Below are 14,591 nucleotides of genomic sequence, written 5' to 3'. Positions count from 1 at the left end.
GGCGAAGTTTCACCTTCCAACAGGACAACGACCCTAAGCACACAGCCAAGACAATGCAGGAGTGGCTTTGGGACAAGTCTCTGAATGTGCTTGAGTGGCCCAGCCAGAGACTGGACTTGAACCCGATCGAACATCTCTGGAGATGCTCCCCATCCAACCTGACAGAGCTTGAGAGGATCTGCAGAGAAGAATGGGAGAAACTCCAAAATACAGGTGTGCCAAGCTTTTAGAGTCATACCCAAGAAGACTCAAGGTTGTAATCGCTACCAAAGGTGCTTCAACGAAGTACAGAGTAAAAGGTCTGAATACTTATGTAAATGTCTTCTTTTTTTGTTGTTGCAAAAAACGGTTTTTGCTTTGTCAATTTAATCCATTTTAGAATAAGGCTGTAACGTAACAAAATGTGAAAAAAGTCAAGGGGTCTGAATACTTTCCAAATGCACTGTATACATAATAGAAGTATTTGGCTGTCTCAGTTGTGTAGTGAAAACGAACGACCCAATGTATCATTGTGGTTGTCTTTGATTTCAAGTGAGTACAGTGCATGAACAATATGTGCTACTTTCTTTTATAAAGTTATCCTCTACAACTGATTATTTTAGAATTCTCTCTTTCCCCTCTCCTTTCCAGATATTTCTTAGACCTACACAGAGATTTTTCATTTATTGTTGTAAGCAGCTTTGACATACAGTAGGCTACAAGTAACCGTCACAACAATCATCAGTCTCCAATTAAAGATGACTAAATCAGAGTCAACACAGCACACAGAGGCCCTGTTGACTGTCTCTGCGTGTATTTGCTTTGTGCCTTTTGTTCAGGGCTTTGCTTTCATCACGGCGCAATACAGAGAGCAAACCTATCCTAACCAGCAGCTGCTGGCTAAATCCTACCGTTCAAACATGCTCCTGGCTAACCCTAACTATTTATCTCAAATCAAGACCTAGGAGAGCTGCTCCTCAAGTAGCTACATCTGTGTGTGTGTGTGTGTGTGTGTGTGTGTGTGTATGTTTCTGTCTGTCTGTCTGTCTGTCTGTCTGTCTGTCTGTCTGTCTGTCTGTCTGTCTGTCTGTCTGTCTGTCGCAGCAAGCTGATACAGTTTAGGCCAGTGCTCAGTACTGGTTCTTAGAGTACACAGAGTCTGTTATGCATTTGATGTACAATATATTAACTTTACTTCCCTACAGGAGCCTATGTTTGTGGTTCATTAAAATAAAATAAAACAAACCCAGACCACCAGCATGCAGTTAGTTCTAGCGGTTTAAGATTGATTGAGTCTCCCTCGACTCAGCTAGAGCCTTCCAGACAGTTCTGTTGCCTGCCGTGACCATGTAGAACTGCTTTAATCCTATTATAGCTCAGGCACATAGAGCTTGATAAGAGGTTTACTGACTGAGGGCTCTGGACAGTCCACCTCTACCTCCACCGCTAGTCATTTCAAACCGCAACAGTAACTATCCGGTGTCCTATTTTTGGCAGTAATTGAGATATTATCAGTATTTCTTCTATATTCTGAATATTCACACTCTTATTTTTTGGACCCCTCCAGGATTGTTAGCCAAGACAAACGCTGAGGATGGCTGGTCAGCTGCAGGACGTCATCCAGAGATGGGTAAGCTAACATGCTAACAGTGGCTCATACCAGAATGATAACAACTAGCTATGCTTATAATAATATGATTGATATTACATTTTCTACAATAATATGACTAATCAGATGCATAATACTGTCAGAATTATTACTTTGAACTAGCTGTCTCTGTGAGTGGTGTGGTGTCAGTTGGCATTTTGTTTCTCTACAGCGAGAAGCCGTGGTGGAAGATGGTTTAAGGCCAGAGGACCATGAACTGTTCCAGAATGCTGGATTGATGTGTATTAATCAGGGTGACACGACACAACTGCTAGACTTCATTCAGGATGAGAAGAACAAGGTAAATGCATCGATCACCATCACATTCACAAGCCCTCCTATGAAACCCCCTCTCATGCTCCGCCAAGTGAGTAATTAAATTCACAGATATCCTAAGATGAATCACACCTTACTGTTACAGAGTGAACAGGGAGGACATTGGGTGCTTTTACACTGCTCCATTTGTGAAAATTGTTGTAAAATATACCTTGTGTTTGACACATTTCTACACATTGACAGTGTAGTGTAGTAGATTCCAGAGTCCCAGAGGCCGATAATAGTGAAGACAGACACAGTCACACTCCAGTCTCCTCTGTGACAACATCAGCAAGTCTACTACTACAGCTAACAGTACACTTTCACAGCCACTTTGCCATCATGGACATATAGTTTGCATCCCAAATGGCACCCTATTCCCTACATAATGCACTACTTTTGACCAGGGCCCTGGTAAAAAGTAGTGCATTATGTTGGGAATAGGGTGACATTTGGGATGTATACATAAAATAACGATCGCCTCTCTGCCACTACCCAGAGCTTGTTGGTGGGCTGTTGACCTGAAGGTGTGAGAACTGAACCAGCCGATATCCAGTCAGATTTCTCGCTCCAGTGATGGTGACCCTGTTTGGAAAGGCTCTTCCCTAAGTGCCCTTGGTTGTCCCACCTCCCCACGCCTTCTTTTGCTCTACACCCTACACTTACAGGAGCATGTGTCAGGGTGGTTTTTCTAAGTCTTTCAGCAGCTAAAGGAGCCTCAGGAGGTTTCTGGCTGGGAGAAATTGAATTGACTCATAAATGAGAAATCTGTGAGAAAGCCTTCAACTTGGACGTCAAGGATTATCAAATCAAATCACATTTTATTTGTCACATGCGCCGAATACAACAGGTGTAGACCTTACAGTGAAATTACTTACTTACAAGCCCTTAACCAACAATGCAGTTTTAAGAAAAATAAGTGTTAACTAAAAAATAGATATGTAAAAATGTTTAAATAAATAACAAATAATAATAATTAAAGAGCAGCAGTTGCCATACCAGGCAGTGATGCAACCAGTCAGGATGCTCTCGATGGTGCAGCTTTAGAACCTTCTGAGGATCTGAGGACCCATGCCAAATCCTTTCAGTCTCCTGAAGGGGAATAGGCTTTTTCGTGCCCTCTTCACGACTGTCTTGGTGTGTTTGGACCATGATAGTTTGTTGGTGATGTGGACACCAAGAAACTTGAAGCTCTCAATCTGCTCCACTACAGCCACGTCGATGAGAATGGGGGCATGCTCGGTCCTCCTTTTCCTGTAGTCCACAATAATCTCCTTTGTCTTGATCACGTTAATGGAGAGGTTGTTCTCTTGGCACCACACGGCTAGGTCTCTGACCTCCTCCCTATAGGCTGTCTCATCGTTGTTGGTGATCAGGCCTACCACTGTTGTGTTGTCGGCAAACTTAATGATGGTGTTGGAGTCATGCCTGGTCATGCAGTCATGGGTGAACAGGGAGTACAGGAGGGGACTGAGCACGCACCCCTGAGGGGCCCCCATGTTGAGGATCAGAGTGGCAGATGTGTTGTTACCTACCCTTACCACCTGGGGGCGGCCCGTCAGGAAGTCCAGGATCCAGTTGCAGAGGGAGGAGTTTAGTCCCTGGGTCCTTAGCTTAGTGATGAGCTTCGAGGGCACTATGGTGTTGAACGCTGAGCTGTAGTCAATGAATAACATTCTCACGTAGGTGTTCCTTTTGTCCAGGTGGGAAAGGGCAGTGTGGAGTGCTTTAGAGATTGCATCATCTGTGGATCAGTTGGGGCGGTATGCAAATTGCAGTGGGTCTAGGGTTTCTGGGATAATGGTGTTGATGTGAGCCATGACCAGCCTTTCAAAGCACTTCATGGCTATAGACGTGAGTGCTACGGGTCTGTAGTCATTTAGGCAGGTTACCTTAGTGTTCTTGGGCACAGGGAACATGCTTGAAACATGTTGGTATTCCAGACTCATTCAGGGACAGGTTGAAAATGTCAGTGAAGACACTTGCAAGTTGATCAGCGCATGCTCGGAGTACACGTCCTGGTAATCCGTCTGGCCCTGCAGCCTTGTGAATGTTTAACTGTTTAAAGGTCTTACTCACATCGGCTATGGAGAGCGTGATCACACAGTCGTCCGGAACAGCTGATGCTCTCATGCATGCTTCAGTGTTGCTTGCCTCGAAGCGAGCGTAGAAGTAATTTAGCTTGTCTGGTAGGCTTGTGTCACTGGGCAGCTCGCAGCTGTGCTTCCCTTTGTAGTCTGTAATAGTTTGCAAGCCCTGCCACATCCGACAAGCGTCGGAGCTGGTGTAGTACGATTCAATCTTAGTCCTGTATTGACGCTTTGCCTGTTTGATGGTTAGTCGGAGGGCATAGCGGGATTTCTTATAAGTGTCCAGGTTAGAGTCCCGCTCCTTGAAAGCAGCAGCTCTACCCTTTAGCGCAATGCGGATGTTGCCTGTAATCCATGGTTTCTGGTTGGGGTATGTACGTATGGTCACTGTGGGGACGACGTCATCAATGCACTTATTGATGAAGCCAGTGACTGATATGGTGTACTTCTCAATGCCATCAGAAAAATCACGGAACATATTCCAGTCTGTGCTAGCAAAACAGTCCTCTATCTTAGCATCTGCTTCATCTGACCCCTTCTTTATTGACTGAGTCACTGGTGCTTCCTGCTTTAGTTTTTGCTTGTAAGCAGGAATCAGGAGGATAGAATTGTGGTCAGATTTGCCAAATGGAGGGCGAGGGAGAGCTTCGTACGCGTCTCTATGTGTGGTGTAAAGGTGGTCTAGAGTTTTTTTTCCCTCTGGTTGCACATTTAACATGCTGGTAGAAATTAGGTAAAACTGATTTAAGTTTCCCTGCATTAAAGTCCCCGGCCACTAGGAGCGCTGCCTCTGGATGAGCGTTTTCCTGTTTGCTTATGGCCTTATACAGCTCATTGAGTGCGGTCTTAGTGCCAGCATCGGTTTGTGGTGGTAAATAGACAGCTACGAAAAATATAGATGAAAACTCTCTTGGTAAATAGTGTGGTCTACAGCTTATCATGAGATACTCTACCTCAGGCGAGCAAAACCTCGAGACTTTCTTAATATTATATTTTAATATTATATCATACTTTAAAATGAGAACATGTAAGGGAAATGTAGTTCATTTTGATGGTCATAAAAGGGTCTATAGCTACCCTGCAAGGACGTCATGGAGTCATAAAAGGGTCTGTAGCTACCTCGCAAGGACGTCAACTTATTGATCGAATTGAGGGGGTAGTCAAGGTGGTCATAATCAAGAGAGCCCACATTCAACCAACAATTTGTATGCCACCCCATAAACTTGTGCAACTGTTGCAGCATTCTTTGTAAATGTAAAAAGTAGACACAACATGACTCAGAAGTTTCTGGTTATTTTATCTGACCCAGGGTATAGTGGAGTCTATGGGCTGTGGCCTTCTGGCTTCCCTGGTGGCCGAGGTACTGAAGAAGAAGAGTTCCTTTACCTGTCAGGCCGTTATCACACACCTGGCCAAGGTAAACTATAAACACTATGAATGACCTTTGACAGAAGTGGCTGGCAGGAGGCTAAACAGTGGGTAGATTCACATGGCATGGCATCAGAGTTAACAGTAATGTATAAATCTGCTCTCTCAGACATGCAGCCCGATGGAACTCATGCTGATTTTTCTCGGCCAAGTGGATGACCTTCATCCGGACCTCATCGCTGATACCATCGTACTTATGGCCCCCCATCTTCAGACAGGTAATACTGAGCAGTGGTATAACTAGTAAAGATACAGTAGAATATTATAGAATAGAATGCAGTATATACATATGAGATGAGTAGTGCAAGATATGTAAGCGTTATTAAAGTGACTAGTGTTCCTTTAAGAAATGGAACACTAGTCAATTTAATAAAGTTTACATATCTTGCACTACTCATCTCATATGTATATACTGCATTCTATTCTATAATATTCTACTGTATCTTAGTCCATGCCGCTCTGTCATTGCTTGTCCACATATGTATATTTTCTTAAATTCCATTCCTTACAAGTCTTGTGTGTATTGGGTATATGTTGTGAAATTGTTAGATATTACTTGTTAGATATTACTGCACTGTCGGAGCTAGAAGCACAAGCATTTCGCTACACCCGCTATAACAGCTGCTAAACACGTGTATGTGACAAATACAATTTGATTTGATTTGATTTATAGCTGCTACAGGTAACACGGTGAATTGTGAAGGCTATCTCCTGCAGATGTTGTTTGCTGCCCTCTACTGGACACTTACTGTAACTTCATTTTGATGACATTTACTTTCATTTTTTTCTCCCGATTTAAAAAAAAGATGTATAAACAAACAAACAAACAGAACACAAAAACAACACAACCACCACAGCCAATACACACCCCAACATGCCCACAACTGTCCATGAACCTACAAAAACACAGTAGCCTTCCCTTTCAATACACATATACATATCAAATTCAAACACAATTATGTCTGTTGGGAAATCTTACACTCCTCAAGATGACCAATGTATGGTTTCTAGATTTTATCAAACATGTCTTTTTTTTTTGGCTTAATTTTATAAAACACATAATCTAATGGAATGTAACTACATAGTTCAGCCCTCCAGTTCGTTATTGACGTTGAGTGAGTATGATGCTTTCCAATTGATAGCTATACATATTTTTGCAGCAATTAGACCTACACTACCATTCAAAAGTTTGGGTCACTTAGAAATGTCCTTGTTTTCAAAAGAAAAGCAATTTTTTTGTCCATTAAAATGACATCAAATTCAACTGTGTTCCAATGGCACGTTGTGTTTGCTAATCCAAGTTTATCATTTTAAAAGGCTAATTGATCATTAGAAAACCCTTTTGCAATTATGTTAGCACAGCTGAAAACTGTTGTGCTGATTAAAGAAGCAATAAAACTGGCCTTCTTGAGACTAGTTGAGTATCTGGAGCATCAGCAATTGAGGGTTCGATTACAGGCTCAAAATGGCCAGAAACAAATAACTTTCTTCTGAAACTCGTCAGTCTATTCTTGTTCTGAGAAATTGCCAAGAAACTGAAGATCTCGTACAACGCTGTGTACTACTCCCTTCACAGAACAGTGCAAACTGCCTCTAACCAGAATAGAAAGAGGAGTGGGAGGCCCGGTGCACAACTGAGCAAGAGGACAAATACATTAGAGTGTCTAGTTTGAGAAACAGACGACTCACAGGTCCTCAACTGGCAGCTTCATTAAATAGTACCCGCAAAACACCAGTCTCAATGTCAACAGTGAAGAGGTGACTCCGGGATGCTGACCTTCTAGGCAGAGTTGCAACGAAAAAGCCATATCTCAGACTGGCCAATAAAAATAAAAGATGGGCAGTTCTGTGAAGGAAGTAGTACACAGCGTTGTACGAGATCTTCAGTTTCTTGGCAATTTCTCGCATAGAATAGCCTTCATTTCTCAGAACAAGAATAGACTGATGAGTTTCATAAGAAAGTTATTTGTTTCTGGCCATTTTGAGCCTGTAATCGAACCCACAATTGCTGATGCTCCAGATACTCAACTAGTCTCAAGAAGGCCAGTTTTATTGCTTCTTTAATCAGCACAACAGTTTTCAGCTGTGCTAACATCATTGCAAAAGTGTTTTATAATGATCAATTAGCCTTTTAAAATGATAAACTTGGATTAGCAAACACAACGTGCCATTGGAACACAGGACTGATGGTTGCTGATAATGGGCCTCTGTACGCCTATGTAGATATTCCATTAAAAATCTGCCGTTTCCAGCTACAATAGCCATTTACAACATTAACAATGTCTACACTGTATTTCTGATCAATTTGATGTTATTTTAATGGACAAAAAATTTGCTTTTCTTTCAAAAACAAGGACATTTCTAAGTGACCCCAAACTTTTGAACAGTAGTGTAAGTTACAAAACGTTCTTTGATATTGGTCAAGAATATTGACATTTCCGAAGAGTCATAACCGTGGAGATGGATGGATATAAATTCCTTGACACAATGATATGATAGCACAGACATTATCCCAAAATGGTGTCAATTTCTCACAGGACCACAGCATATGTAATAGGGTTCCTTTGAGTTTTTTGCATCTCCAACAGCGATATGACATTTCTGGGTACATTACATGCATTCTGGCAGGAGTGTAGTAAATCCTATGGATTATCTTGAATTGCAATAATTTATGTCTAAGGTTGTAGGAGCAAATATAAAAATTTTCACATATCTGTGACCAATAGTTCTCATCAATTTCTTCTTTGAGATCTGTTTCCCATTTTTACCTTATAGGTTCTGAGCTATCAGGTAGAAATTCAGTCAACCCTTGATATACAGTGCCTTCGGAAAGTATTCAGACCCCTTGACTTTTTCCACATTTTGTTACGTTACAGCCTTATTCAAAAATGGATTAAATAAATAAAAATCCTCAGCAATCGTCATACAATACCCCATAATGATAAAGCAATAACTCGTTTAGACATTTTTGCTAATTTATTCAAAATAAAAACAGAAATACCTTATTTACATAAGTATTCAGACCCTTTACTATGAGACTCGAAATTGAGCTCAGGTGCATCCTGTTTCCATTGATCATCCTTGAGATGTTTCTACAACTTGATTGGAGTCTACCTGTGGTAAATTCAATTGATTGGACATGATTTGGAAATGCACACACCTGTCTATTTAAGGTCCTACAGTTGACAGTGCATGTCAGAGCAAAAACCAAGCCATGAGGTTGAAGGAATTGTCCGTAGAGCTCCGAGACAGGATTGTGTCGAGGCACAGATCTGGGGAAGGGTACCAAAACATTTCTGCATCATTGAAGGTCCCCAAGAACACAGTGGCCTCCATCATTCTTAAATGGAAGAAGTTTGGAATCACCAAGACTCTTCCTAGAGCTGGCCACCCGGCCAAACTGAGCAATCGGGGGGAGAATGGCCTTGGTCAGGGAGGTGACCAAGAACCCGATGGTCACTCTGACAGAGCTCTAGAGTTCCTTTGTGGAGATGGGAGAACCTTCCAGAAGGACAACCATCTCTGCAGCACTCCACCAATCAGGCCTTTATGGTAGAGTGGCCAGATGGAAGCCACTCCTCAGTAAAAGGCACAAACAAGATTCTCTGGTCTGATGAAACCAAGATTGAACTCTTTGGCCTGAATGCCAAGTGTCACGTCTGGAGGAAACCTGTCACCATCCCTACGGTGAAGCATGGTTGTGGCAGCATCATGCTGTGGGGATGTTTTTCAGAGGCAGGGACTGGGAGACTTGTCAGGATCGAGGCAAAGATGAACGGAGCAAAGAACAGAGAGATCCTTGATGAAAACCTGCTCCAGAGCGCTCAGGACCTTAGACTGGGGCGAAGGTTCACCTTACAACAGGACAACGACCCTAAGCACACAGCCAAGACAACGCAGGAGTGGCTTCGGGACAAGTCTCTGAATGTCCTTGAGTGGCCAAGCCAGAGCCTGGACTTTAACCCGATCGAACATCTCTGGAGAGACCTGAAAATAGCTGTGCAGCAACGCTCCCCATCTAACCTGACAGAGCTTGAGAAGATCTGCAGAGAAGAATGGGAGAAACTCCCCAAATACAGGTGTGCCAAGCTTGTAGCGTCATACCCAAGAAGACTCGATGCTGTAATAGCTGCCAAAGGTGCTTCAACAAAGTACTGAGTAAAGGGTCTGAATACTTATGTATATGTAATAATGTTTTACATATATTTTTTTTAATAAATTAGCAAACATTTCTACAAACTTGTTTTTGCTTTGTCATTATGGGGTATTGTGTGTAGATTGATGAGGGAAAAAAACAATTTAATCAATTTTAGAATAAGGCTGTAACGTAACAAAATGTGGAAAAAGTCAAGGGGTCTGAATACTTTCCAAAGGCACTGTAACTTGGCAATCAACTTCTTTGGTTGCAGCTTCTTTCAGTATTTTTTCAATGCTAGATGCTTTAGGTTAATCCAGATTCTGTTGAAGCGATTTAATAAGATTTCTTAATTGGACTTAGATAACCCACATTTTTATTGTAATTGATTGAATGACAGTAGAGAGCCATTTTCATACATTCCTTTCCAAATATTTATTAATAAATTCCCTCAAAACAAGTCAGAATGCAGTAAAAGAACCTATACATAATGCATTGCTTCAATTACTTAAAAAAACGTATCCTTGCCTCTTCTAGTGCTATTCATGTTGTTGACTTTTAAATGTCTCCTTCCCTCTCCTAGTGCTGCTGCGTCTGGGTGAGGAGAAGGCTCCCTGGGTAGGTCTGGCTCTGGCTGCCCTACAGAAGCAGGTGTCCAGGCTGCCAGTGCCTTACACCAAGGAGCAAGAAGTGGAGGATGCCTACGGTCTGTGTCGTTGCTGCTCAGCCCTGGCCAGGTTCATGGAGCCATTCGTGGAGGAGGTGAAGAGGAAGGACAACAGCGAGGATGGTGGCACTGCTTCAGACAATCAGCTAAAGACTGAGCTTCTTAAGTTGTAGGTGTATGTCTGCCTGCCTGCCTGCCTGCCTGTCTGTCTGTCTGTCTGTGTGCTTTGTTGGATATGAATGTTGGTAAAAGGAGCACTTTTTCCTAGATTTATCAATCAGATGTAGTTGTTGGTAGGGTTATAATCAGGAGAGTAGAAGATACTGCACCGGCTTGTTGATCTGTAAGGCATATTATTATTCTATCTACAGCTGCATGGGGAGCTTGAGGGAGCCGCTCCTTCAGGCACAGCTTGATCAGGCTATAGACATCCATAAACAGTCTCCCCTATGGCACTTTGCGACAGACATCCTGGTAAGTAATCTGGGCCTACTTGGTGGCTCTGCACACTACACTAAGGGTTAGCTCTTTTTTCTACTGCATCTCCCAGCTAGTAAGCGAGACTACCCAGCAAGGCAATCAACCTCGTAGAGACAATTTGAATATGAACTTAGCTAAAACAAGACTACATTGTGTTTTTGATCCTAGGCCACCCTACCAGCCATCCAGGAGCCTCTCCCAGGCCTCCTGTTCTACAAGGCTCTGAAGAAGAGGGAGAAGTCTGACCTCCTGACAGACAGTACTGAAGCCCAGGAGTCACGGGCCTGTCTGGCATACCTGCTCTTTGTCCAGCTCATCACCATTGAGAGCTTTCCAGCAGTCTTCAGGTGAAACACAGTAGAAAGGTTCTGAATAACCGTGTCATTGAAGATATGGGGTGATAACTATGTTTGAAACATATCATAGTATTAATATTATTTTGTTGATCTCTCAGCCCTGTGTTTGTCCTGCAGTGTAATATGGAATATATTGACGTCCTACTGAGTAGGTATGTTTTCAGAGCTATACTGTTCTTACATGATAATAAAACCTTGGTTTAAGATATACAGTGTTCCTCTAAACAAGAGGTTTTCTTTTCTAAAATAGAAAGGAAGAATCGTTCCTACTCAAAGGCCTGGTAAGAACAAATTGATTGCAAATCTTCCCAATACTATATTGAGTGAATTCTCTGAGTAGTAAGTATTGCTAACTATTCTTCTCCATTCTCTATCACTCAGGAATTATATACAAAAAGCTTGGAGAGAGTGGAGGATAACAGCCTCCCAGTTGAGCTGTTGGACCTAAAGTCATTTTACAGTGTTCCACAGGTGAGTCTGACTACATACCAGAAGCAGTTAAACAGATGCATATGTAAGACGTAATAATAATAATTTGTGATTTGTGTTTTTGTTGTTGTATGGAAATGCAGCACTTGGTGCAGATCCTGACTGTGTGTCCGATTCAGGGTTTGGTAATTGAATAAAACTCCTGCATGAATAAAACACATTGAAACTGTACTAAATCAAATAATTTTGGTTCTGTGTACCTGTTAGCCTAATAAGTAATTTCTCCTGTTACCAGAGAGAACGAGGGTTTAAAGTGTTCCAGCTCTTCATAGATAAATTGGGACCTGAGGCTAAGCACAAATTCTTCAGGTGAGAATACTGTATAGTCTGTATGTCTGCACTGGATGGATCTGTAGTACTCTATAAGATAGGATTTAAAGAACAGAGTTTCCCCTAGCACTACACAGCTGATTTAAATAACCAACTCATCATCATGCTTTGTTTATTTGAATCAGCTGTGTAGTGCTAGTGCAAAAACCAAAACGTGCCCCCGGGGGGGGGGGGGGGGGGGGCAGGACCACAAGGTATTACAAACGGGGTAAGAAATCTTGAATATCCTGATTTCTTATCGTAGGTGTATGATAAAAACCAGTCGCCATGCCGGAGTAGAGGGTTACATTATAAAGAACATCAAAAATCAGATTGAGCTCTCCTTGAAGGTAAGATATAGTACATGACATTTTGATAAACAGGACAGTCGCTCCACTTCATTGCACTAGAAAAGGTGTATACAGTGCAACCTGTAATTGCGTTATTCTCCTTGTTATCTCTAGCCAGGTCATGAGAGTGAATGGTTTGTGGGGATCCAGGTTCTTCCCCTACTGAGACTGGTTCTGTGTTTCCCACGGGGCCCCGAAACAGACCTGCTGAACAGTATGGACAGGTTAGTACCGTTTGACCTCTCCCTATATTTAGGGCCGGTTACCTGATACAGATTAAACCTAGTCCTGGACTAAAAAAAAACACTGTCAATGGAGAGCATTGTGCATACTTTTTCTAGGACTAGGCTTAATCTGTATCTGGGAAACTGGCCCATAGGGTCTGTCTAAGCAATCCTGCTACCTCTCTCAAGTCTAAAATACTAGCCCTGGACTGGTGAGCCTGCCTTGCCCCTCTACAAGCTGTGACTGTGAGCGTTCCCTTATCTGGTCATCATTAATACTGCAGTAGAGAGCTGCATATTCTAGCCACGTATATCTGGTGCCCAGCATAAGGCAGATGGAACATGGACTACGGCACAGATCTATTCTCTAATGAAGATCAGGTTTCATTCCTAGAATCCCTTTCTTTCGAACAATGGAGATAGCGTTCTTAGCCAACAAGATATAATTGATTAATCAACTCTGCATCCAGTTTAAAACATAGACAGTAGTAAATTGGTCAACATAAACTGACTGTTGTCAACTTGTAATGCCGGATTGAAACACAGACAATATAATATATATATATATATATATATATATATATATATACTGAACAAAAATATAAATGCAACATGTAAGGTTTTGGTCCCATATTTCATGAGCTGAAATAAAAGACCCCAGAAATGTTCCATACGCACAAAAAGCTTATTTATCTAAAATGTTGTGCACAAATATATTTACATCCCTGTTAGTGAGCATTTCTCCATTGCCAAGATAACCCATCCACCTGACAGTTGTGGCATATCAAGAAGCTGATTAAACAGCATGATCATTACACAGGTGCAGTTTTGAGGGAGCGTGCAATTGGCATGCTGCCGGCAGGAATTCCACCAGAGCTGTTGACAGAGAATTTAATGTTCATTTCTCTACCATAAGCCACCTCCAACGCGTTTTAGAGAATTTGGCAGTACGTTCAAACACCTCACAACCTCAGACCACGTGTATGGCGTTGTGTGGGCGAGCGGTTTGCTGATGTCAACGTTGTGAACAGAGCACCCCATGGTGGCGGAGGGGTTATGGTATGGGCAGGCATAAGCTACGGACAACGAACACAACTGCATTTTATCGATGGCAATTTGAATACACAGAGATACCGTGACGAGATCTGTGACGAGAAGGTATCTGTGACCAACAGATGCATATCTGTATTCCCAGTCATGTGAAATCCATAGATTAGGGCCTAATTTATTTATTTCAATACACTGATTTCCTTATATGAACTGTAACTCAGTAAAATTGTTGAAATTGTTGCATGTTGCGTTTATATTTTTGTTCAGTATAGTATTCTTTGTCGTTCTCTACCTTAGGGTAATGGAGTCTCTCAATCTGTTACGATACCTGCTTATGCGAGACATGGACTGGCAGCAGACTGTGAGTGTTTTTGACACATTCATATAACTCAGAATATTAAACCTAGCTACTAGTCAGTTGACGTGCTTAAGACAAGACAGCATGGTGATGGCCTAACGCTGATGTTTTCAGTCAAGTATATGGCCGGAGCTGTGCAAGATCGAAGAGGACTACCTGCAGATGCTGAGGGTGTGTCTGGCCCTCTCTAGAGCCTACTACACAGGGCAGGTTAAGAACATGAGAGAGGACAAGAAGATTCAAGCACAGGGTAAGAAAGCACATTTCTCTACACTGCAGTACTCTAATCTATTAAAATGTATTACATGTAAATACTGTGTATTATTCTGGGAACAATGTACAACGTGTTATACTGTGTACAGAAATCAATGTATTATTGTGACTCTCATCCACTAACAGAAGCCAGAGAGGCTAGAGGTGCATTAGTTCAGACTATGACCGTGAAGAACGAGAAGGTATCAGATATGACCCCAGAGATGCAGTATCAGGTAACTACAGCCACGTTACCACAGCTGTTTTTACGTGCTTGTCACATTGAATTTAATAATTTGAATTGGCACTGACAGTTATTTGGACTTCACAGGTACTGCAGTGTGCTCTGGTGACCTTTGACCTGATGGAGAGTTTAGTGATCCGTATTGAGGAGATATCAGAGGAGAAAGTGAAAACTGGGACTGCTGTCTAACAGAGACGGCTCAGAGTCTTATGCTTTT

At 42.1% G+C, this 14,591-nt stretch overlaps 1 protein-coding gene across 1 annotated transcript; it reads left to right on the top strand.

The window, feature by feature from the left end:
- Nucleotides 1–1,573: 1,573 nt before the first annotated feature.
- Nucleotides 1,574–14,582, top strand: glmnb (glomulin, FKBP associated protein b; the record flags this gene model as incomplete). The annotated part of the gene is made up of 18 exons (XM_084163880.1): nucleotides 1,574–1,609; nucleotides 1,800–1,994; nucleotides 5,342–5,449; nucleotides 5,570–5,678; nucleotides 10,155–10,431; nucleotides 10,634–10,736; nucleotides 10,911–11,089; nucleotides 11,197–11,250; nucleotides 11,349–11,379; nucleotides 11,480–11,569; nucleotides 11,671–11,712; nucleotides 11,823–11,896; nucleotides 12,162–12,246; nucleotides 12,361–12,470; nucleotides 13,818–13,881; nucleotides 13,993–14,128; nucleotides 14,278–14,366; nucleotides 14,462–14,582. 18 exons carry the CDS (start codon nucleotides 1,574–1,576, stop codon nucleotides 14,561–14,563), a joined length of 1,884 nt encoding a protein of 627 aa, XP_084020006.1. The 3' UTR covers nucleotides 14,564–14,582.
- Between the last annotated feature and the right edge of the window lie 9 nt (nucleotides 14,583–14,591).

The sequence above is a fragment of the Coregonus lavaretus genome (assembly GCF_964263955.1).
Source record: "Coregonus lavaretus genome assembly, chromosome: 6".
NCBI classification, from domain to species: domain Eukaryota; kingdom Metazoa; phylum Chordata; class Actinopteri; order Salmoniformes; family Salmonidae; genus Coregonus; species Coregonus lavaretus.
This window is presented reverse-complemented; position numbering and strand designations above follow the sequence as displayed.